Source organism: Lissotriton vulgaris, unplaced genomic scaffold (assembly GCF_964263255.1).
Source record: "Lissotriton vulgaris unplaced genomic scaffold, aLisVul1.2 SCAFFOLD_1922, whole genome shotgun sequence".
Lineage (NCBI taxonomy): Eukaryota > Metazoa > Chordata > Amphibia > Caudata > Salamandridae > Lissotriton > Lissotriton vulgaris.
In genome coordinates this window covers 37,985-61,254 of record NW_028250986.1, presented here as the reverse complement: position 1 = coordinate 61,254, position 23,270 = coordinate 37,985, and the positions used below count along the sequence as shown (strand labels likewise).

The 23,270-nt window shown below is 44.9% G+C and overlaps 1 protein-coding gene across 1 annotated transcript in view; it reads left to right on the top strand.

Moving 5' to 3' along the window:
* The window catches only part of LOC147663068 (putative sodium-coupled neutral amino acid transporter 8), a gene marked incomplete at its 3' end in the record, with an annotated part of 197,625 nt that overhangs the window by 156,337 nt on the left and 18,018 nt on the right, over positions 1–23,270 (top strand). Inside the window, exons 7-8 of the mRNA XM_086950706.1 lie at positions 5,688–5,835; positions 7,560–7,759. Of these exons, the coding sequence (XP_086806832.1) occupies positions 5,688–5,835; positions 7,560–7,759 (348 nt within the window). The remainder of the gene's footprint in view (positions 1–5,687; positions 5,836–7,559; positions 7,760–23,270) is intronic.

The window sequence follows — 23,270 nt, the reverse complement described above, 5'->3', positions numbered from 1 at the left end:
TCTAGCACTGCAGGCCCAAGGGAAGGATGGTCCCATCCCCTGGGTCACACAGGCTTATTCTAGAGCTGTGATGGCCCATGGGAGGAATCCCCACTCCCCTTGTCCTTGAAGCCATTGTCTAGTGCTGCAAGGAGCAGATGGCCTCCTTCCCTGGGCATCACAAATGACCCAGCACTTTGAATCCAAGGGGAGGGGCTGCAAGGCCCACTTCCCATTGTCACTTCCCAGGACACTTTGTGAGTGTGGACATTATACATGCAAAGACTCATTGAGCATGCGGAGACCTGAGAAAATGTTTGTTGGGGAGGAGGGCGGCTGCGAGTCGCATAGCAAAATTTGGGTGCTTCATTCTAAATCCCCCTCCTTCAAGGAGGGGGATTTAGGATGATTTAGGAGGATCACTCAGTTGGACATTTAGTTCTGAATTGGAGTTGCCACCTCCTAGGGTAAACCTGGACTGCTCACTGCTGCATATATTGACACATTTAAAAAAAATTAACTCTGGAATCCAAATAGAATGTAATAATTTTAAGCTTTAAAACACAAGTGGTTAATATCCCCATCCACCACTCATACTGTCAAGCAATCTCTAACGTGCCTCAAGACCCGATGCATTGGGTAAGTTTCAACTATTCGACTAGGAAATTTGACATAGATGATCAGCTTCACAACTTTACCTGAATATGATGGAAATAAACACTGTATTGTAAGGCTGGACAAGGCTCAAAACACACTGCCATTTCCCAGGGTAGAACATCCCTTTTGGTCTTCCATTAGAATCCCTTCCACCCATGTTGCGGTCTAGTGGACTGGTTAGAAATGTGAAATCGGGAGACAGTTTTTCAACCCACCCTTTCATTTGTCCAAATTGTGTGCTCTTGTGCAATGCCAATATGCAGTTGCTCCCTCACAGCCACCTGCAAGCACCTCGTTCGCAGCTCATACAGGGCTGAAGTCGAGAAAGCTGCTTGTCCTTCGAGAGTTAAATTGGGGGGGGCACCAAAATGAGGGTCACTGGGCATCCAGCAGTGCTTGTTGGTGGGCAGTGGGACAGGAGCCCCAATTGCAGGGCACAGAATGTGTCTCGTTGCAATTACGACGTAGGAAGGGGTCCCCATGGCCTTGCAGTGCAACACCAAAGACGCGAGGCACAGGGTATGGGTCCCGCACCTGGGTCCAATTGCAAGAAGACACACTATGCTCACAACTGGGTGGGAAGGGAGCAGAAGTGTGTGTGTGTGTGTGTGTGTGTGTGTGTGTGTGTGTTCTCGTTGCCTGGCTGTGTTGCATTGGCATGGGGTCCCATGTTGTAGGGCTGAGCGGGAGCCCTTGGGCAGCAGCCCACATTGTCCATGCCTAGTGCTAGCCATAATAAAAGGGACATAGTGGAATATACCACTGAGTAAAAGCTGTAACAGTAAGCGAGAGGGACAAGAGAACACGATTGTGGAAAGATTTTTCAAGATGGATAACTGAAATAAAAGAGCAACTCAAGATAGAAAATGAGAGAGCAGGTCGTAGGACAATCAAACTAGAACCTCAGTAGAGCTGAGAAGGAGGTTTCAAGTGTTTGGCAGTTTTCATGGAGGTATCCTAAAAAATGCCCAAGTTGTTAGCCTGATTAAACATACATTCATGATGGATGTCTAAACTTAACTGTAAATAGTCACAAATGCCAGCACTGTTACATAGTCACTGAAAAGTTTGATAAGGGAAAGTTGTGTTTTTTGCTCAAAATAAATACATTGACGTTTAACACCACCTCAGAAATTCCTTTGAAAAACACAGTAGAAGTTATGGTCCTGAAATAAATCCTAAAAGCCACTGAAATGGGCCAGTAATAGTTAGCTGAGCAGACCAGAGCTCGCCCTATTGCTGCGCTCTCGATGGCCCAGATGATATTGGCGTCCTCGATACTGACATCAAAGGTGACGTCATCCATGATCTCCCTCCGGATGTGCTAGCATTTGTTTGCATCCATTTTGCTACTGATGTTGTATTGCTGTGTTCGATTTATTATTCTAAATATTCATTCACTTAGAAAAAGCACAGGGTCAACCCTGGACGTGACGTAACCCTCTGCGCAGGTCTTTAGCCTGCCTGCTGAGGCGGTTGGGTGCCGTCCAGCCCCTGTGCCTACTTTTAATGCACTGCATATCAACTTCCGGTTTGCACACCGGGGGCTCGTTGCAGAGCTGCAATGAGAACTGGCCCAATGCTTCATTTGTAACATGAGTGCAGGTGCCCAAATTAGGGCTCGACTGGCAATTTAAAACAGCCCTATCAAAAATGATACATTCAGTCTCAATGTGCATCTGTGTGCTAGAATCAGAGCAACTCTTTCACGTTGCTGCCGGATTCGCGTAACGTGCACCACAACTCCTGGAGGCCGAAACCATCCTCCAAGTGTGGAAACCGGGGAGCTCCAGCCTCCCGGGCGATTGCCCGCTTGCCCGACTTGCCAGTTCGGCCATGGCCCAAAGCACTGCTTGAAAGGCAGCGGCCGGTGCCATTAAATGTCCCCGCACGAGGGCTGCGTGGTCCTGAAACCGCTTCCGGCCTCTTTCATCCACTCCCAGACGCAACCCGCCCCGTCATCTCACTCTTGCAGGTTCCTGCTTTCTCCTTTATCAATTGTTCCACCTTCTCTTCCTAGATTGTGTTGCTACAAGGCATCACGTTTGTGTCCCTACGGTGGCACAGCGGAATTCCTCGGCAACTGCACCATGTTTGTGGGGCTACAATGTTATCTTGCTGTGACATCCGGGTGTGTGGTGGTCCTCGGAGGATGGCCTGTTGTGGCTCGCAGTAACTCTGGTGGGCAAGTAGCTGATGTCTTCTCGTCGCTGTCTGCCTATGGCTTGCAGGCAAGTTAATTACAACGTTGGTTTAATAAACCTGCCACAAATGTATAGCCAATGAAAACATGGCGTGGGCCATTAGTTCAATGAATCAGTTACAGTTGCAAACGAAGAGCTGACTGTCCTTTTCCTGTGGATGCAGCGCTTTGCATAGAATAAATAATATTCTCAAGAATGAATCCCTTCTAGGATTCAGTCTTCTTACTACTCCACCACTTAAAACATCTTTCCAACCCTTAAAAAGATAAAAACGAGCTTTCACCTGAGGCTTTCAGGCGAAGGCCTAAATCATTAGTAAAAGGTTTGAAACGCGCCTGAAGATTTATCGTTGCTGACTTGGTTTACATTTGTATAATTCAGCAATGTTTGTGAATGCTGTAATGCAGCGCAGTTTCTAATTAGCAGAGAAAGCACTCACTCCTGGCAACAAGAAATGTGAGCAAGGCAGAGTTTTCTGTTCAAGCTTGGGAACCGTGCCATTGATTTGTAATGCTTCTTTTTAATCCGCTAAACCTGCTTTGTGCCAAAGAAAAAGCAGCCCTGAGGGATACATTGTTATTGTGGAGGACGAAGTAAGTGGTTGAAAGGGATGGGACAAGTGCATCCCTTTTCAGGTTTGATGGGATAGCATGTATTGTGGTCTCGGGCTAGGTTTGCACTATATCGATATTACAAATGAATGCCTTAAAATACATATAAAATATGATATAAATACTACTAATAAAATTGTGGCTGGTGCAGGCCGTGTACAACCTATTTCCAGAATGAGTTTGCCAAAGGCCTCTTTCAAGCACTTTGCAAGTGAGGGTTGTGGCCACTCGAATTCCTTCTCCTGTACTCCTCAGAAGCACTAACTCTGACACTGAGATATCTGCACTACCAAGACACAATCGAACCACCTTCCCTACTGTGTACTGGAGAACGGCACACGATACACCATATGCCATATAATAGCATGTCATTTTGCCATTTCAAGTTCCAATATATGTGTAACCCTGCTAAAATATTTTTTTATCTTGTATTATTGCCTTTGTACCTTTGCACTCTGAAGATTTAAGATTCAGAACATGAGGTTACAACCCCCAAGGAGAGTTTGTTCTCGGATCTCATGACAGTCATCGGAGTCCTCAGTAGACATCCAGCGTACAAACTGGCAACCCTCAGCCTTTCCCACTGCGCTTTCCAGTTGTTTCCACTGTTGCACAAGGTTATGCCCTCCTCCAACAACTGGTTGCCCACAGTTAAGTCACAAACAAAATATCAAAGAGGCAGCATCCAATCAATAGTCATGTATTCCCAATGTACTACTTGACAGTGCATCATTTGTAACCCTGACCCGGAAGGTACTGCAGCTTGCACCACCCATCGCCCCGTCATCGCTGCCAAAACAACTACTAACCATAGCTCTCTTCTGCAAGTGCGACAATTCAGATTGTGCCAGGTCCCCAAACCTAAAGGAATGGCTGGGGAGGCATACTTTAGTCATTTTTTAATGTATAACGTATTAATAATAATGAATAATTGGCAGACTGTCCTAAGAGTGGTCCTAAGAGCGGTGTTGACAATCAAGTGCTGGTGCTGAGCACCGGAAATAAATTGCCTGTGTTGAGCACCGGAAACCACTGGCTCAAATTAAGCACTGCTACTTGATCCAAATTATTATTCAAAGATATTGCAATAGCGTGATTTCGTTCAGTCTGTAGTTGACGACAATTTATCGGCCTGATTACAGCTGACGTGTTTCCCTCCTCACCATGTGAAGGTAGGGAGCAGATGAGCTTGTGCAGGGTTAACCGAGCTACCAACACATGCTTTAGAATGGCTCTCCGGCTGTCTCCTGGGTGGTGTCTGTTGGAGGGCTTCTCAGTAAAGTTACATGAAATCAAAGCTTCTCAATCACACATTTAACCCCTTGCATGCTGATGACTGCCCCCGTCCGTCATGCAGCACGGTGGGCGTGTGCTGATGACGGCTGGGGGCCGTCATGAACCCGCCCACTCTTTAGAAGTGCCGCACAGGCGCAGAATCGCAGCCGCACGCAAGGGGTTAAACACTACCATCTATTTGTTATGTATGGCTCTCTGAAAGCCACTAGTGTGAACACCAAATTCTAAATCTGTTTTTCACTGCTATGATGGAGCAACAGTGGGAAACAAAGTTGTAGCCCACTTTTGCTAAGAAGTAAAATAATTCCAAGCTGCTCTGACAGGGCTCTCTGCGAGCCTGCCTGCACAGCGGTGGCTCTGTGCTCCAATGGAGGATAGAGGGCACAGCTTCGGGAAGGGAAGAGGGTGAGGAGTTGGAGGATGGAGAGTTGGATGGCTGGCTCCGCATTACTCCTCTGTCCCTGCATAGCAGTTGAAAGCAGGAGCTGATGATTTTCTGAGACCTACATAACATAAAATGATACACTGGCAAAAAGTGAATTCCAGGGATGTTTTTCACATTATAGCTCTGAGCAACGTCAAAGACAATTAGAGTTTCGCGTCCGTTGTTGTGTTTGTCACTCAGACCGCTCACTGAAACATCCCTGTTTATTCACTGTTACCTATCTATAATTCTGAATGTTGTGTTGGTGTCCGTCTGCTGCTCCCAACCCTGTGCAGGTCACATGAACCATGATCTTTCAGTGATCCTCGCGCAAGTTGATAGCAATCATTTGAGTGAAAAATGTATTGAGGTAACTTCTTTTTGGTATTTTACCTTGTTTTTAATGCAATACAGAGGCATTACTAGCTTTCTACACGGCTGCTTAAAGTAGAATCTGGTGATTATTGTTCTGTTGTATGTTCTAATTTCCAGTTTCTCTCCACTCTTCTTTTCTAGGACTTTACGGCTATTTGACATTTGGAGACAACGTTGCCGCTGATATTCTGATGTCCTACCCTGGAAATGACATAGTTGTCATGATAGCAAGAGTACTCTTCGCGGTTTCCATTATTACGATCTACCCCATCGTTCTCCTGCTGGGCAGGTATTTGAAGGACCGCAATTGAAATCCCGCTTACTGCTCCGTAACCCTCTGCCAACATGTCCATACACCAATCCATGTTGTACGTCTTTGCATAGCTTTCTGAACAAATTACAGTAGTGATTGAATGTTAAAAGGCCAATTTATTGCTACAGAGAAGGGAGCTGGTAAGGTCAGATACCTCCTGGTAGTGGTTACGTTAGGGAACTTAGCCCTATATAGCGGCCAGTTGTTTGAGGTTGCCCCCCTTTTGTTTGGAGCTGCTGGCTTCAGTTAACAAAATTGTGCCGTAGAGGAATGTTTAACACCTTCGATGCTGGTGACGGAACCATTCCGTAATCAGACACGGTTGAGCTGTGCTGATGACGGAATGGTTCCGTCACAACCACACCCATTATCATTGGGGCTCAGCACAGGGGGAAAATATCAACAGCAGCGATGAGGTTAACGTAAAAATAATTTAGACTCCTCACTTTATCTCCTCAATTGTGGAATCCCTTCTGATATGGTCTGCTCGTTCACACCACAAAGACCAAGTGTGCATGGTAGAACTTCCTGATAGGAAGGAGCAAGTCGAATAGAGTAAATAATTTGGAAAAGGAGACTGAAGATATGGGAAAAAACCACCACATACAATGTAATCTCATAAGTGAAGACCCTCCTAAAATGTTTTTGTCCTGTATTATTTATTGCCTTTTGTGTACCTTTCCACTTGGCAGATTTAAGATTTAGAACACGAGGTTGTCAGGGTTATAACCCCACAGGGAGAAATTGATCACTGTACCATGATCTGATTAATGTAGTCAAAGTGCTCATTAGATGTCTGATGGGACTTCTAAAAGACGTTTGAAGGAATACCCCTCTAAAATGTAATGACCATATTAGATTCCTATGTTTTGTCATGATATCCAAATGTTATGGATATCACCTCAAGATGTCGATCCCCATTTCCGCTTGCTGTCTGATTAGTGGCATATCACAAATCCATTTGAAAAAGGCGGATTTTGAGAAATAATCCACATTACTTTTGAGGTAAACTGTTGTAAAAAACATCTAGATTAGCAAAATTGATAGCTGCACAAGCAGGCAATCTATCATGAGGACATCCCCTCTATATTTTAAATACCCTTGTATATGGTCATGATAAACCTGAACCTTTTCAGAGACAGGCAAAACATATGTTCTGATTTTATATGCTGGAATATTTGCTTGAATATAGTTGTTGGGATCACCAGATGATTGCAGAATCTTGCATTTCAAAAAAATCCTGGTCTATCCCACAGGTGGCATGGGAACTAAGATGGTGTATTTTAAGCAAATGTCCTCTATTTTCTATTATCTAGAACAAGCTTCAATCATAGTACACCCTCGTCGACATATAATTACATCGCAAATTGTGTGTTTTTGACATAAGAGGGAGAGCAAAGAGTTCACTGCATCTTTGACAAAGTGTCAAGATGGCTCATGGCAATATTTTATTTCACAAGCATGAAGGTGTCTGGAATAGGGGAATTCACTCTCCTAAGCATTTCTTGTGATAGTGGCTTATCATCTTGTCTTTTTGCTTTGTTAGAAAATTGAATACTTCATTGACTTACATGTAGATATTCTAAAGTTTTGTTCATAACAAAGAGCAACCAAGCACTGATCTGTTGATGAATTTTCAATGCCTTCTCTTCTCCCCTTCACATAAAGTTGGCATTAATTGGCAGGTGTCTGTTTGCTAGGGCTGTCGTGCAAGAATACTGGATCAACTACAAGCGCAGATACCTGGTGATCACAGAACCCTATGAAAAGTGCGTTCGAATCGTGCTCACCTTCCTGTGGATTTTCGTGACGCTCATCTTTGCCATGTTTGTTCCAGACATCAGTGAAGTCATCTCCATCATTGGCGGCATCGGCGCTTTCTTCATTTTCATCTTCCCTGGTAGGTTTACAAGAGCTTGGAATCATGGAATCACTGATCCACACATTCCTTCTACCTAGTTGGAGATGTGATGCTATACATAAGAATGTAATCTTCTGTAAGAGGGTTTTACATGCGACTTTTTTCTATTCATGAAGCCTATTTTATTTGAATGGATATACCTTAATAGCTTCATTGCAGCTCACTATGAATCTCTTCAGAGTGTTCGTTATAAATGTGAAGGTGCATTGTGGTTGAAGTGAGCAATCCTTGTTTATTTAAACCAATTACAGGGCAAATTAATGCATGAATTAAAAAAAAAAATAAGTGGACATCCCTGGATTATGCAGAAAATACAGTGTCTCAGCACTGATTGGATTTCATAATTTGCATTTTTTAAATCCAGTCTTCAAAGCCCAAGCTCTTGTATGGTAGAAGGTGACCATGGCATGAAAAATGTTACATCTCAAAGGCTCAAAAGCAAGACATATTTTTAGTTATTGTGCTGCATCATGAGCAAGAAGTGATGATATCTGAGGGAGGCTACAAGATTCTTGGGCTGGAGTAGTAAAATCACTAACAGGATGCCACTCTGGGACAGTGACCTGCTTAAGGAAGAGGCAGACTCGAAAGGCTTTGTGGGTTGGGAGCTCACAGTAATAGAGCATCTGGGAGATGTCGTGCGGGACCAGGTCTAAATAACATTTGAAATCCTGAGCCAATAATTTGGGATGAGGGAAGCAGAAAGATAGAAGTATCTATAGCGGGGAAATACCCTAAAATGACACATACTAGAGGGGGAGCAGCTGCTAGTGTCTTGGTCTCTGGAGGATCGACTTCTTTCAGAACCTATCAATGACAAAGCCACCTCCATTTATGGGAAATCGGTTAATAACTCCCCTGACCTGCTTGTGGCACTGCAGGAAGCTTGGCAGGGCGACTTGGATGGCTTGGATGATTATTCAATGGAAGCCATCCAGAGCCTGCGCAAGATGGCTATTAGAGTTAGGTTTAGTTTGGTCCAACCTATAATTTTACATCGACCCTACTACTCAAGAACACGATTAGCCCCAACAGGGAGGACACCCTCATTGACTTGTCTTACGGGATGAGTACAGGAGGGTACGTTCTTTCACATGCTGTGGAACTGCCTGGTAGTACAGCAATTCTGGAGCAGGTCGCTGGGGACATGTGAATGAATGAATGAATGAAGCAGCACTTATAAAGCGCGTAGCTACCCGTAGGCATCCCAGCGCTGGGGAATAACTGAGGCTTCAGATAATCACTTAGTAAAGAGCCATGTTTTCAGCAGCTTGCTGAAGGTCATGTGAGTGGATTCCCTTAGTAGCTGAAGAGGAAGGGAATCCAGAGTTTGGCAGCATTGTATGAAAATAGTCTGCCGCCACTTCTAGCTATTTTAATTCTTTGGACGACTGCCAGGTATTGCTCGTCCGAGCGCAGTCTCATATTAGCTTGATAGGGCTTGACCATAGAGGAGATAATCTCTGATCCTTTCTCTCCCATCAACTTGTGGGTGATGCATAAGGCCTTAAAGTGGACTCTCTCCCGGACAGGGAGCCAATGGAGATCTTTCATAGCCGGTTTTGCAGACTGCCGGCTCTGGGTCCCCAAGAGGATCCTTGCGGCGCAGTTCTGTACTGTTTGGAGTTCAGGGAGGACCAAACTCGGGGCTCCAAGGAATAAGGCGTTGCTGTAGTCCAGGCGAGGAAGAATATGGGCCTGGACCATGAGCTTTCTTGCTTGAAAAGGGAGCAGAGGAAGCACTTTACGAAGCATCCTTATGATGCCAAAGCAGGAGGCCACCACCTATCTGGCCTGGACTTTGAAGCGGAGGTCTGAGTCCAGCCAGAAGCCCAGGCTTTTTATCTCTGACTTGGGAACAGGTGCAGTGCCCATCTAGGCTGGCCACATAATGTCTGCCTTAAAAAGAGAAAGATTACCAAGGAGCATGAGCTTGGTTTTATCACCATATAATTTCAGGTAGGAGAGTTTCATCCACTTAGCTACCTCTTCAAGGCAGGTACAGAGGTCGGCAGAGGCCTTGTCTGAATGGTTAAGCGCCACAGCCAGTTGAGTGTCATCAGCATAGGTCACAATGTGCACCCCATAGGGAAGAACGATGTCCGCAAGAGGTGCCATGTTGGCGTTAAAAAGTGTTGGGCTCAGGGAAGATCCCTGGGGAACCCCACGGTGGAGGGGCCAGGATTTCGAGGTTGCCTCACCCTCAAACCTGGAAAGATCTTTCTTCCAGAAAGGTTTTCAGCCAGGTGAGGGCTACTCCGGACACGCCCTGATTTCTCAGTTGGACTAGAATAAGATGGTTAACCGTGTCAAAGGCTGTGCTGAGATCTTAAACGATCACGGCAGAGGAGCCTCCTGTATTGAGGGTCTTTCTGGATTATGCCACAACTGCTAATAAGGCCGTTTCCATACCTTGGCTAGGGAGGAAACTGGTTTGAGAGCGATGGAGAAGATTATTAGATTCCAGGTGTACAGAAAGTACCAAATTGAAATGCTTTTATTTTGCTAATTCCTGGGAGGAGCGAGATAGGTCTGCAGTTACCAAGCCAGTCTGGATCCAGGCTAGGTTTTTTAAAAAGGGATTTAACCATGGCTTTTTTCCATAGGGAGGGAACCACCCCAGTGGATATGGAGGGGTTGATCAAATCCAAAATGACTGGACTAACTGACTCTGCCACCTCTTTCAAGATCTTGAGCGGGGCTGGGTCTCTGGGCGACCCGCTCTTAACGAGTGCAGAGGTGGTCTGATAAGATTCATAGTTCATTAAGGGAAAGGCCTTAAGAGAATGTTCCTTACTCCAGGTGTAAGGGTCCTCTGGATGAGGGGTAATCTGGCTGTCGGACGGAACAAAAGATTCGTAGATCTTTTCGATTTTATTGTAAAAATATTCTGCAAGTTCATTGCAGCGCTGATCCGTGGCTAAGTGGGTATCGGGGGGAGAAGGAGCTCTCAGTAGTTTTTTTGCAATTCAAAATGTTTTACGAGGGGAATTGGCTGCTAAGGAAATGTTATCCTCGAAGAAAGAACTTGGGCTTTTTTTATTTCGAGCTTGTAGATTTAATAGCCTCCCTGTATTCCTTTTTTGTTATTCAGGGAGAAATCCTTTCTCCAAGCTCTTTCAGTTTTTTTGCAGGTTTAGTTTTAGTTCTCAGAGTTTGGGGGTGTACCAGGCTGTTCTATTAGGCCCTTTATGCGACAGTGATATATATATTTTTTTGGAAGGACCTGGTCTAAAGTCCCCTCAATCCAATTGTTGAATCTCTTTAGACCTCACCGGATCGATGTCAGGGAGTGGCTTTGCATTTTCCAGTGCCGATACCCACTTTTCTGTGGGAAGTTTTGGCCAGTGGCAGGACTTAATTTGCGTTGACCGAGTTGGGGGGGGGGGGGGGGATAGCATGGATAGGAAACCAATGGAATTGGATCAGGTAATGATCTGACCAGGGAATGGGGACCGGTTTCTGACTAGATGGCTCCTCCAGATTAGAGAAAAGGGGATCCTGGAGGTGCCCTTTTGAATGTGTTGCAGATGGCACCTTCTGTGTGAGCTGGAAGGCCGCGAAGTCCAAGGACCGCTTAGATGCAGCCTTCAATGCCAAATCATCGTAGTAGACATTGAAGTCACCCATTATAGCGAAATTTGCAGCAGTGCTGGCCAGTTTAGGGACTATTTCAGATGGGGAGTTGCAGAATTGGCCCGTAGCTCCAAAGGGGTGATAAATTAGAATGCCTGATAAGGAGAGCGTAGGCGTAAATCCTATTGAGAAATGGATGTTCTCACAGTCAAGTAGAAGGCTCCCAAAATTCTGACAATTGAGGTGACTTTTAAAGATGATGGCAATGCCACTACCTTTACCAGTAGCCCTATCCAACCTCTGCAGTGCATAGTCAGGGGGGAGGGCCTGGACCATGTCGGGCTCTGAGCCTGCATTCAGCCAGGTTTCAGGAAGAAATAAAACAGCCTTCGTCCATAAGCAAAATGAACAGCTCTGAAGTATGTTCAGGTAGGGATCTGCAGTTTAGTAAAAGCAGTTTAAAATGTTTATCAGTGGGGGAGGGCGACCAGAATCTGAAAGAGCAGTGTGCGCAATGGGTAGCTAGACTACTGGGAGCCATAGAATGAAGGAAATTAGATCCTGGGGGTGGATTGAACTGTCTAAGCTGCTCCGTGCTATAACAGTACTTATCTGGTGTAAAAAAGGCAGGGGTTGTGGCCCCTTGCCCAGTCCGGATGCGGATGGACGCAGACTGGCTTGCCTATGGCATGCCAGCTGTGTGGTTGTGTCATGGGGCTCTTAAGAAGCCCGGGCAGGTCCAGCCACTAGAGCGCTGACCTGGGTAATTGCAGCTAAAGTGCGCGTGCATTGTGCAAAAGACGTCGGACAGTGCCGGCTTGCCCTCCGGAGCTATATCCCAGTTCCTTGATCACAGCTCAGTAATTCACAGGTAAAACAATATTTTTAAAACAGAACAGTTAAAATCCAATTCCCATACAATTCCCCAAATAATTTAAAGGTCTTGATTCAATTAAGTTTTAAAAAGAGTAGCGAGGTAGCTGCGCTGCCTTGAGGCCTGATGTGACTCGCTGTAGCTTCAGTTAGTGCTGCACGGTCATGTCATCAGGGGTCCAGCGACTAGAGCGCTGACCTGGGTAATGGCGGCTAAAGTGCGCGTGCGTTGTGCAAAAGCCATCAGACAGTGCCGGCTTGCACTGGATCCCCGTAGATGCAAACTGGCCCCTATTGGCGGTGTCAGAGGAGGTCTTTTGGCTCAAATACAAGACAATCTGGCTGTTACTGGCTGCAGGGGTGGCCAAACAAAATATTGCGAGGAAATGGGGAAGCACCGCTCCACCAGGGCTCACGGAATGGAAGTCAGACCTTGATTGGTGCCAGAGTGAAAAAGGTTGTCTATTAGAGTAGGGAATGCCCCAAGAAGTGGAGAACGGTGTGGGGAGCCTAGCCGGCATATAGGGGGTACTGATGGGTGGGAAACATGCTTTTAGGGCTTGATGATTACTTATGTTCGAAGGGAGGTTAACAACTGCCATCTAGAGTGTGATGGACCGTAAAAGTGTCTTTATGGACTGCGACCAAAGTCATGCTTTTGAATGTTGCCTCTTTTTAAACTGCCATGTATGCACCATGATAGGTTATCTTGATGGTAAGCACTGTATGATGAGCATGGTTTCAATAAAAAGATGTTAAAAATAAAGAAAAGTGGTGTATATCAGAATGAACACATTTGGTCTAATAAAAACAGTGAGACGTATATGTGGATGAGTCTGCTCCATGGGACAGGAATAGCCACAAATTTTGACCATGTGAAGACCACATGGAACCTTTATTGACTTCACACAATCACAGATTTTGTCTTTCTTTCATTAACAATACGGCCACCTACACGTGTGAAGTACGGTTTTATAGGAATGAGTGTTTGAACACTGGGTGCCGTACCTCACAAAATTCTGAACATTCTGTGACAGAATTGTGAGGAAAATCCTTTATTTTTTATTTTTTTTAGATCAATGGTTACTCTTAGAATTATATTGTGGGTAGAAAAAGGGGTGTCATCCATGCAAGCCACACCATCCAAGACTAGTGTTAGGAAATGTCTGAGGTTGGTAGCGTTTCCTATGTTCAGGCTCAGATGTGGGTGTCTCCTCCAGCAAGGAGCAAGCTGCTGTTTAGATTTTTTTTCTTAGCCTGAGCAAAAATTCAAACTGCTCCAGTCTCCTCTTTGGGGCACAGTCATGTGCTGGCTGCTAAAGAAATTGCGACTAAAGCAAATATTTCAAATGAAGCGCACATGCAGCAAGTGACTTTTCATGAATCAACTCAAATGGATGTTTTTATTTACTGAGCTTCAAAGGAATTCCACTTTCTGTCAGGAGAATCGAGGGTTACTTTTATACATAACATGTTAATTTGTATTTAAGGCAACCATGCAAGTATTTGGATTGGAGTTTCATGGTTGTTACTTGCAGGCCTTCATCTTTACTTTTTGAAGCCTGAGTGGTCCAGCGTAAGGTTGTTCATCTTTGAGACCTTTTGTGGATCTGGTTACTAGTTGGCATGTGGTGTACACCATCTAGAAGACCCAGCTTATGGTAGGCGATGCTTTACATCATTCGGATTTGTTTCTCATAGTGCACCAATTATTGGTTTCTGCGAACATCACAAATGAGACAACCCTGAGCTGCTCCTGACTCTCGGCTTGTTTGTATTATAGTACATTGGGCCAGATTACAATACTATTTAGAAACTGTCCTGAACAAATCGGTTCCGGACTAGTTTTCAAATGAATAGTCCTGTGAGTCCAGACGACTGATTACGTTGCCTCCCAACATCGTTCGGTCTGACTCACATTGACTTCATCGGGAGCCTGTGTTTCAAACACAGGCACCCATTGCAAAAGGGGGTGGTTGGGGGAAACCTTGCACCCTGTGGTGGGCACCCCATGGTGTTTACAACATTGTGCATGGTTGGGAAGAGGGGTCCCGACAGACCACATTTGGATGCCTCCATGTGAAGGGGGCCTGCAGTAGGCCCCAAAGACAGATTCCGGCAGCCATTTCATCTCTGGCTGTTCGAATCAGTCATCATAATCTCTCATCCGGAAACCGTGTCCATATAGCTGTACGAATTGACTCTAAAAGGCTAGGGCAGTTCGGGTGCCTATCGGAACATATTCGGTCTGCTCGAATGGTTTCAGGGCATCTTAATCGGTCGTTTGGAAAACTGTACGATTCGGTAGGAAACAAGGGTTCCGAATCGAATTGGAGAATACCGGATCCCATCTGCAGCCCTTCCTAACAACATTGTAATCGGAGCAAATAAAGAACAAATGGCAGTGGTAAAGAAACACCAGTCCGCCTCTCCGCACTGTATTCCAGAAAGTATTATAAATATATGTATATATGTGTGCTCCATGCAAAACACTGTGCCACTCATCCAGTGTTTATCTGTTTGGAAAGATAATTTCCATACAACTAATCACAAAACATTGATTACAGAGCACAACCATTATTTGGGAAATCCACAGAGCTTGTTGTCAGCTAGTTTTAATAAACACAGCACAAAGGCGTATATACAAAAGTAAAAACACCCATCCAAGGTAAAAAGATGCACACACTTAGTAATCTTGATTATGTTGATGCAGAATGTAAGGCGTAGGTGCAGACAGCCGACACGTGTTTCAAAGTGTAGACGACTTCTTCAAGGCTTGATAATAAATTAGTAGTGATGGTAGTTATACTTCTTTTATCCCTTCAATTCTCCCGGATAGACTGCAACACGAGCAATAATCCAGATTCCGATTTCCTTTTCCAAGTCAAAAACTGCAGAACACCTTTTAAAAAGTAACGTTACTATGTAGACGACGCGTCCAAGATAGTGCTAGGGTGCATTGTACCCGATTTCCAAATACAAAAATGAATAGTCTTTTGAATAGTAGAAAGTAAAAAAATGCTCGTATATGATCAATCCAGACTCAAGCAGCATATGTACAACTATTGGTACAGCATCCCTGGTTGCGGCTGTACAAGACTTGATGTGCGAAAACGGATCCCCTTACCGGAGAAGTCCTGGATGCTGTACCTGAATACAACAGAACCGTTCCATTTCATTAAATATTGTATGTAGGTGCAATCATGCAGCTGAATTTGTGCTAAAGAGAATTGATGGGAGAGTTGGTGAGACCCCACCCCACCCCCACCCCCACCTCTGCTAATCTATCTTTTCTATGCCTTTGTGGTGTAGATCACAGCTTCTGTGGGAGGAGTGACCTAAACATGCCTTATTTCCCACATGTGAGTAACATTTAAAATGAGAAATGTACACAGGAAATGTATGATCTATAAATCTACACACAGCCATTGTCATTGAATATTAATTCTCTTCTGTTCAGGACAACAGCAAATCTTATCCTGACTAACCATTATTAAATGGTTCTCATCTGTCCGAACTTGTGGTGATGTTCCAATTAGCTCATGGCCAAATTATTCATAGTTAATTTGCTACAATTGCACAAACTGACTTAGTGTATGCATGCACTGCCCATGTCCGTAAGGAATATTTTCAATTTCAGAGGCAGTTTTGAAGGCAGGAGCGGCTCCTCCGCAATGGCAGAGTAGGCACGCTCCACTGGCCCAGAGCGAGTAGCTAAAAAAATAAACAGTTTATAGTTTTTTATTTTTACATTTTTTTTATTGTTTTCAAGAACAATGCAATGGTAAGTCTTACATTTAACGTTCCAGCAAAATATAGTATCACAGTACATAATAGCACAATCAGAGAGACTCAACTCCTATCTTTCCAGCATAACATTGTGTTGTAACCTCACCTGCTGTGTCTTCCCCGTCACACACCCCTCTCCCTTCTCCCTTCTCCCTTCTTGGTATGGTCCGCTCCGCCTCCGGGAGCGTGAGTTAGAATGTTGGTTGTTGAGTGAAAGCCGCCAAGCTGGGAGCACCTGTTTATCTATAACTAATAAATCTTATCTTGGAACCCACGTTGAGTAGTGATTTATTACTACATTTTTTGGCGACAAAGACGTGGAGCTGAGCCAGGGTCAGTGTGGTGCCTCCCCCCTGGATAGATTTGATGCTTGGGCGGAGAAAAGTGCTGACAAGGAAGACTCAGCCAGTTGATGAATGAAGTTTCGGCACAGCGGGTTGCCGGTAATGAGCTTGAGGCAAAGAGTGAAACTGTCGAAGTCGATGTGAAGCGAACGACGTATGGCGACCGTGTTCCGTTCCTGGCTCTGAGGGGGCGTCCCTTGGCACCGTGCTTAGTCCCCTCCGTGGAGTGGGAGGACCGTCAGGCGGTCTGCGAAAAGCAGGGAACTCAAATGAGTGAAAAGACTGAGCAGGTCTTGCCCCGAGGATCCGCAGAGTCGTTGACAGGAAGTTCCGGTACTGTGATCGTGTGTTAGAAGGATGACTTCACAGCCTAAACTACTTCCCGTCTGAATTTGGAGAAAATAAATAAAGGTGGAAGTTCTTCATTCGGTTACAGAGGGAGTCGTACAAGTCAAGGAGGTGAGACCTAGAGGCTGCGTGAGGAGGAGGGAGCGGAGCAAGGAATGAAGGCACATTTATAGTAATGCGAAAGAAATTGATTTGAGGTGAGCGCCAAGTGTTCGAGGCATGAGTGAGTGACAGCGTTGGGAATCTGCTTTCCCCTGACTCCCAGAATTAATGGAGGCGAGTAATTGAAAGTCTCGGAGAATCCTGAAGTATTCTTATATGTATTGGGAGGGAGAGTAACCGTGGGGGACCCAAGCTGGACTGCATTATTGCGTTGAGCTTTCGAAACACTGTGAGGAGCGTTGACGGTAACATTTGGTACCGAAGACTTATGAAACTGTATGGTGGCAGAGCATTGTAGCTGTTTGAGAAAAAATCAGTGGAACAGAGTGTGTAGCGTGCCTTTGTTCCAGTGACTGAAGATTAACTGTGGCAGCACTTTGAGCGGCATAAATTACCTGAGATGATCAAGGTGGGGAGTTAGCCCCTGTTGCCACGCGTGAAACGGATCTGTGGCAGCGCGTGGAAGTGGTGAACTAAATCTAAGCAGCGTGTAGAAGCAGCGTGAGGAAATCGCAGTACTGAGGCAGCGCTTGGAAGCGGCGTGAGGAGATTCCAAAGGAACAGAGGGAGCGTGGCAAACCTCAGGGTTCTGTGAGGTAAACTAAACCGCAGCAGCGTGTTGAAGCGGCGTGAGGAAATTTTAGAACTGAAGCAGCACTTGGAAGCGGTGTGCGGAGATTTCAGGAGCGAGGCAAACCTCAGGGTTCTGTGCAGTAAACTAACTGCAGCAGCGTGTTGAAGCGGCGTGAGGAAATTTTCAGAACTGAGGCAGCAGTTGGAAGAGGTGTATGGAGATTTCAGAGGAACTGAGGGAGTGTGGCAACCCACTGGGTTCCGTGAAGTAAACCGAATTGTAGGAGCGAGTTGTAGCAGCGTGAGGAAACCCTCAGAGGGGCTGATAGTGCAAGGAATTCTTGAGGCGGAGTTAATACAGATATGATGCAGCACGTCTTGAGAGGGACACGTATCTCTTTGCATAAGTGACTGTGGATTTATAAGGGTCTTAAACCCACTGACGGCGTAAGCAAAGCATATTTAGTGATTTCAGGGTGCCCTGTAGGGAAACAGTAAGCAGAGTTGGAAACGTGACCTGCAAAGTAAGGATCCCAGTGGCTATTGCCGGCGCATTTCTTTTAACCAGCTTGGGGCACTAGAGAGTCCTACGAAGTTCACTCGTACCGCCATCTTTCTGTTTGAGGGGGATAATACATCTTCACGTGAATTCCAAAATATAGCTGCGCGACCAACATGGAGTGGGGCCAAAGGTATAATTTTCCGCCACCAGTGCCGTTTATGGAGGGGGACGAAAAAAACACTGCAGAATGGAGTGAGTGGAAAGAATATTTTGAGGAGTACATATCAGTTGTCGAGGAAGAAGTATCTCTTATACCTGAGGAAAAGGCTGAAATATAGTTTAGGAACTGAAGGACTAAAAGTACCACGAAATGGAAAAGGTATTCACGAAAGGGTCAGTCAGAAATTTGTACGATGACATCTTGAATGCGTGGGATGAATATGAAATACAAGCCTCGTTGGTAAAGGTACAAAGGGATGAAGTGATCAAGGAAAGAATGGATAGCCAAGAGGAAGATAATACTAGAAAAATAAACCCGGGGTGTACTATCTTCATAGGTGGAGTAAAGACAGATATGATCTCAGATTCAGGATCACGTTATAGTTTGGTAAGCAAGAGTGAATGGAATAGAGAATTAAATAAAAAATATGGAGATGAATTTAAAGTGGCCAACATATCCCTAAAAACGTACACAGGGGAGGACATCAACGTAATAGGTTACAAAGTTATGGATTTAATGCACAAGGGAAATAATACTTGGAGTACCATATATATAACGGAAAGAGGACCCACCATGCTAGGGTGGAAGGATCAAAGGAAATTGAAAATATCACGTAACGGAAGAAGAAAAGAACACATGAGTGAGCTGGCACAGAACCAAAGCATGCAGGGAACAAATAGTGAAGCACTGAAGGCTCGTGCGCCGACGTCAAAGGGTTCGGGAGTTATTGAAGGAGCTGCAAGTAATAAAGAGTACGGAAAAGAAGTAGCTAAGGACAAACGTAAGGAAAAACGAGAAACTCACCAAAGTTGGGTGGATGAAAGAGAAATACGTAAGAAACATGAGAGAAAAGGCAGTGAAGGTAAAGTTGGGGAAAAAAGGACAATTCGAAAGAAAGGGAGAATGCATGAGTACTACAGCAAATGTGCGGCAAAGGATAAAATGTAAGAGTAACCAATTCAATCACAAAGAGACGTGGCAAAGTACCACATCGTCTGAGTCCAGGACCACAATGATGGAGGAGTATGAAGACAATTTTGAACAGGAAAGAGAAGTGGTCTCAAGTTTGGGTGAATCTAAGGGTGAGAATACAGGAAAATACTTTCATAGGCCCAATAGTGATAAGCTGGAGAGTGAGAGTATGGAAATGCAGAAAATACAAAAAGATCTCCCAATAAAGGTCCTGTCGGGAAAAAATGGTCCACTCTATGAGTATAGGAGAAAGCATAAGTTTCGTGACCCAGAAAACACAACTGAGTTCTTCTATGGTGGTCTTGTGATGGAACAGGTGGACAGACTAAGGGCAGAAGAGGCTCGTGATGATGATCTGGAGCTGTTTGAAAAAGAATTCAAGATAGGTCTGGATTCTGGTAAGGGCCAAGGGAAGGGGGGTAGATGATGGCCTAGACCAGTCACCGAGGATGACATTGTAAGAGAGACATAGTGTCTCAGAGGGAGCTGCCGGGGAGTGCCCTGGCCCATGTTATTGACTAAGAGGAAAAAAAATGAGGAGCGTTACCGCCTGGATCATCCCTCCGTAAGGGGTTGGAGAGACTAGTAAGAGACATGCGGAACTCTAGGGTGTAATAGACTGTTGGGTTTGTTCAGACTAAGGGGAACCCCAGGGTGAAAGAGTGATGTGGCACTTACCTGTTGTAACTTATGTCATGGGGCCCATCAAAGAAACTTTAGGGAGAGCAATGGGGTGGAGGTAGGTGAGGTGTTCAAGGTATGGTAGTAATTAGCCGCACCCACTGTGAGACACAATTGCTTATCCCTTTGCGAGAAGAGTCAGGTCTTCTTGGGGGACCCAGCAGAACATTTTATCTCACTGTTCCAGAGTTCTTTCAGTCAGTTCGATACAGAGGTTAACCCTATGGTTATGGTTTACTTTTAAAAGCTGCCCAGGATAGTTCCATTCTTCCTTCCCACTGTTGTTCGTTCTCTGAAACCCAAGAGGTCGTCTTCGCCATTCTTCTGCTTTCCTTGTTTCGGTCTTCTTCTCTCTCTCCCTGGTGGTCTTTCGCTCTCTCCTGTTTCCCTTCTTTTGGCTGTCCTCTTTCAGCAGCCCTCTATTCCTCTCTTTTCCCTATCCCTTCCCGTCACCTCGCCTCCTTTTAACTCACCCCTCTTTTCTTCCCCACTCTCCCTTTTACTGCTTTCTCTCGCCCCTGTCCGTGGAGATCTGTATCTCTTTTCCTCTGTTCTCTTTAGGGGGGAAGGTGTGTTGTAACCTCACCTGTTGTGTCTTCCCCGTCACACACCCCTCTCCCTTCTCCCTTCTTGGTATGGTCCGCTCCGCCTCCGGGAGCGTGAGTTAGAATGTTGGTTGTTGAGTGAAAGCCGCCAAGCTGGGAGCACCTGTTTATCTATAACTAATAAATCTTATCTTGGAACCCACGTTGAGTAGTGATTTATTACTACACATTGTTGTGACCATAGCCCCCCTGCAGTCCACAAGTATATAATTATTCTTCCAAAGCCAAATTTTCGGCGTCCTGTACTGGTGGTGGTTCACATATTTCCCCTCTGAATTTATTCCATGCCCCCCAGATTTTACTCCACTTCTGAAGGCATCCCCTACTAATAAACACCGTTCATTCAGCAAACATAGCTGCGTCTCTTCCCCACGCGGCGAGTGTTGGCACCAACGCACCTCCCCACTTTTGGGCCACATTCCGCTTAGCAACCATGACCCCTAATGTGGCCCAGCCCTGAGCTTGGCGTGTTAGGTCATTTGGTTCCCATACATTGAGATTGTTTTTATTTTTAAGCAGCTGGCTCAATCCAGCGTGTGCAGGGAGTGGCAGGGCTGGGATATGGTAGGGAGGAGGAATGCTATGCGCAGTTAGGTTTCTCCAACCCAGCTGTGTTGAACAACCGGGTTAGGGAAACAGCACAGACTCCCTGTGCTTGAGCGAGCAGCTTTTCAGCCTGCTCAGGCCAATCCCCGCACTGCTTTCATAGGATAAGAGCGGAGCGGGAATAGAACAGGGAGTCTGATGCATCCCCAGTACCTGCTGAGACAAAGAATAACGACACGACCAGGCACAACACTGGAAGTGGCCGGCAGTTCAACGTAAGTTTTCCTTTTTTTTAATTATTAATAATCTACCCTACCCCACTCACCCCTCTGTGCCCCCCACCCTACCACTTTTTGTATGTGGTGGCCGCCACTTTTTGAAGGGCCGTTCTTCTGGAGCTGAACTAAGACTATCCTTTTTCAGAATGCTGACATAGTAATTCGATATTTCTAGCTCCCACTTGCCTTCATTTTCCCATGGGTGTGGGGTCTTATTTTCATGATGTGACTGATAATGTACTTGAATAGGTAGACTAGGAATGTGAAGTTGCTCAGCTCACAGAATATCAAGCCTTATCAAGGCTTTGCCTTCGATTGCACCGACTTTATAGTATAGGACAGCAAAGGTACCTCTTACATATTAGAGAACTTAGATTCAGAAGTAAGATACAGCCCTCTGGACCCGTTTCGTTCTTAGTGGTGTAATTATATGTAGTGATAATGTCACAAAACCTCGAACATTAGTTTATTAATTGGCTTTGTGAGCCATGAAATATCTGCCGTATAGACCCTTGTACTTGAGAGAAATTCCAATAATGCCAGCGTAATATGTGACATTTGCGTTACGCTTTTTATGGGAAGTTCTACAAAGTTATGCCAATACACCACATAGTTTATTTGGGGGTCACTCTAGTAAAAAAAATCCTATTGTAGGAGCATCAGAATGACACTAAAAGAACACAAGTGTCTCTTGTTCACGGAAATTGTTTATTTGCTCAGTTTTTTTGCTGTGCAAAGTGCATGTCAATTTTGAAAGAGTATACACTTTGTGCTCAAATATAACTAGGTGCCAGATTTGTGTAATGTAATTTTTCCGAAATTTTGCATAATTATACAAAAAGGAAATATATAAAATGTGCATACCCTTACCTAGCACTTAGTAAATGACCATCCAACAAAAGGTGACTGGTGAAATGCTTGCAATAAGTCTAACTCGTGGCCATCGCTAGGGGTACCATTTCCCTGCCACTAGAACCAAGTTACACCTAAATAAGGAGCACCTATCCGGGCCTAGCCTAGTTGTTTGGGCTGGGCTGTTCCTATTGGAGCAGGGTCAAGACTGGTGGAATGGTGGGCAAAAGAATGACTGGTTGGAAGGCCACCCCTAGCAGTTGCCAGTGGCTAGACTTATTGACTTATTGAAAGCATTTCTCTCATCTTCTTTTGCGTGTTTGATGTACCAAGTGAATGATGCCATAAGTGACCCCCCCCCCCCGCCATGAACCTAAATTATCATTCAAGTAGCTTTTCAAATATTTTCGTAAATAAACACATTGTCTCCTAAAACATTAGCTTGTCATATTGAGCAGATAAAGCGATCTACTCAAAGCATCTGCTTGCTATTTTATGAACATTTTAATTGCAGTTAAACAAAAAGGCATCTTGAGAAAACTCAAACATATACCGGAATATTGGACCACAGCCATAAGAAAAAAACCTGTAAATAAGGATGTATGTATAGATTTTTATGAAAATCAAAAGTGCTTTGCTAATGTAACTATTAGAAATGGGGGTCTCTAGTTGGCAAGGGCTTGCACCTTTTGTCCAAATAGGGGTTCTTCTTCCTAGTCAGGGTAAGCAGGCTACACTCCTAAAATAACCCCTGCTCACCCCCTTGGTAGCTTGGCAAAAGCAACCAGGCTGATCTTGGAGGCCGTGTGTAAAGCGTTTGCACATAACCAACAGTAATACAGTGTAAGCACAACAAAAGGACACCACACCAGTTTTAGAAAAATATCCAATACTTTTATATACAAGACCAAAAACAATATAAATCCACAATACAGTACTTAAAAAATCTACAATGATGAAAATACGCTTTAAAAACAGTTCCTTGATGTCGATGGCTCCATCTGGGGCTATTGTGGTGTTGTGAGCAAACAAAGCCAAACAGTTCAGGCTGGTCGCAGCGTCGCGGACCAGATACGGTGTAGGGAAGACCCGCAAACAGTACCTGTTAGAGATGCAGGGCGCCAAGGCCCTTGAAGTCACTCGGTTGCACGTTGAGCTCCTTTCTGTTG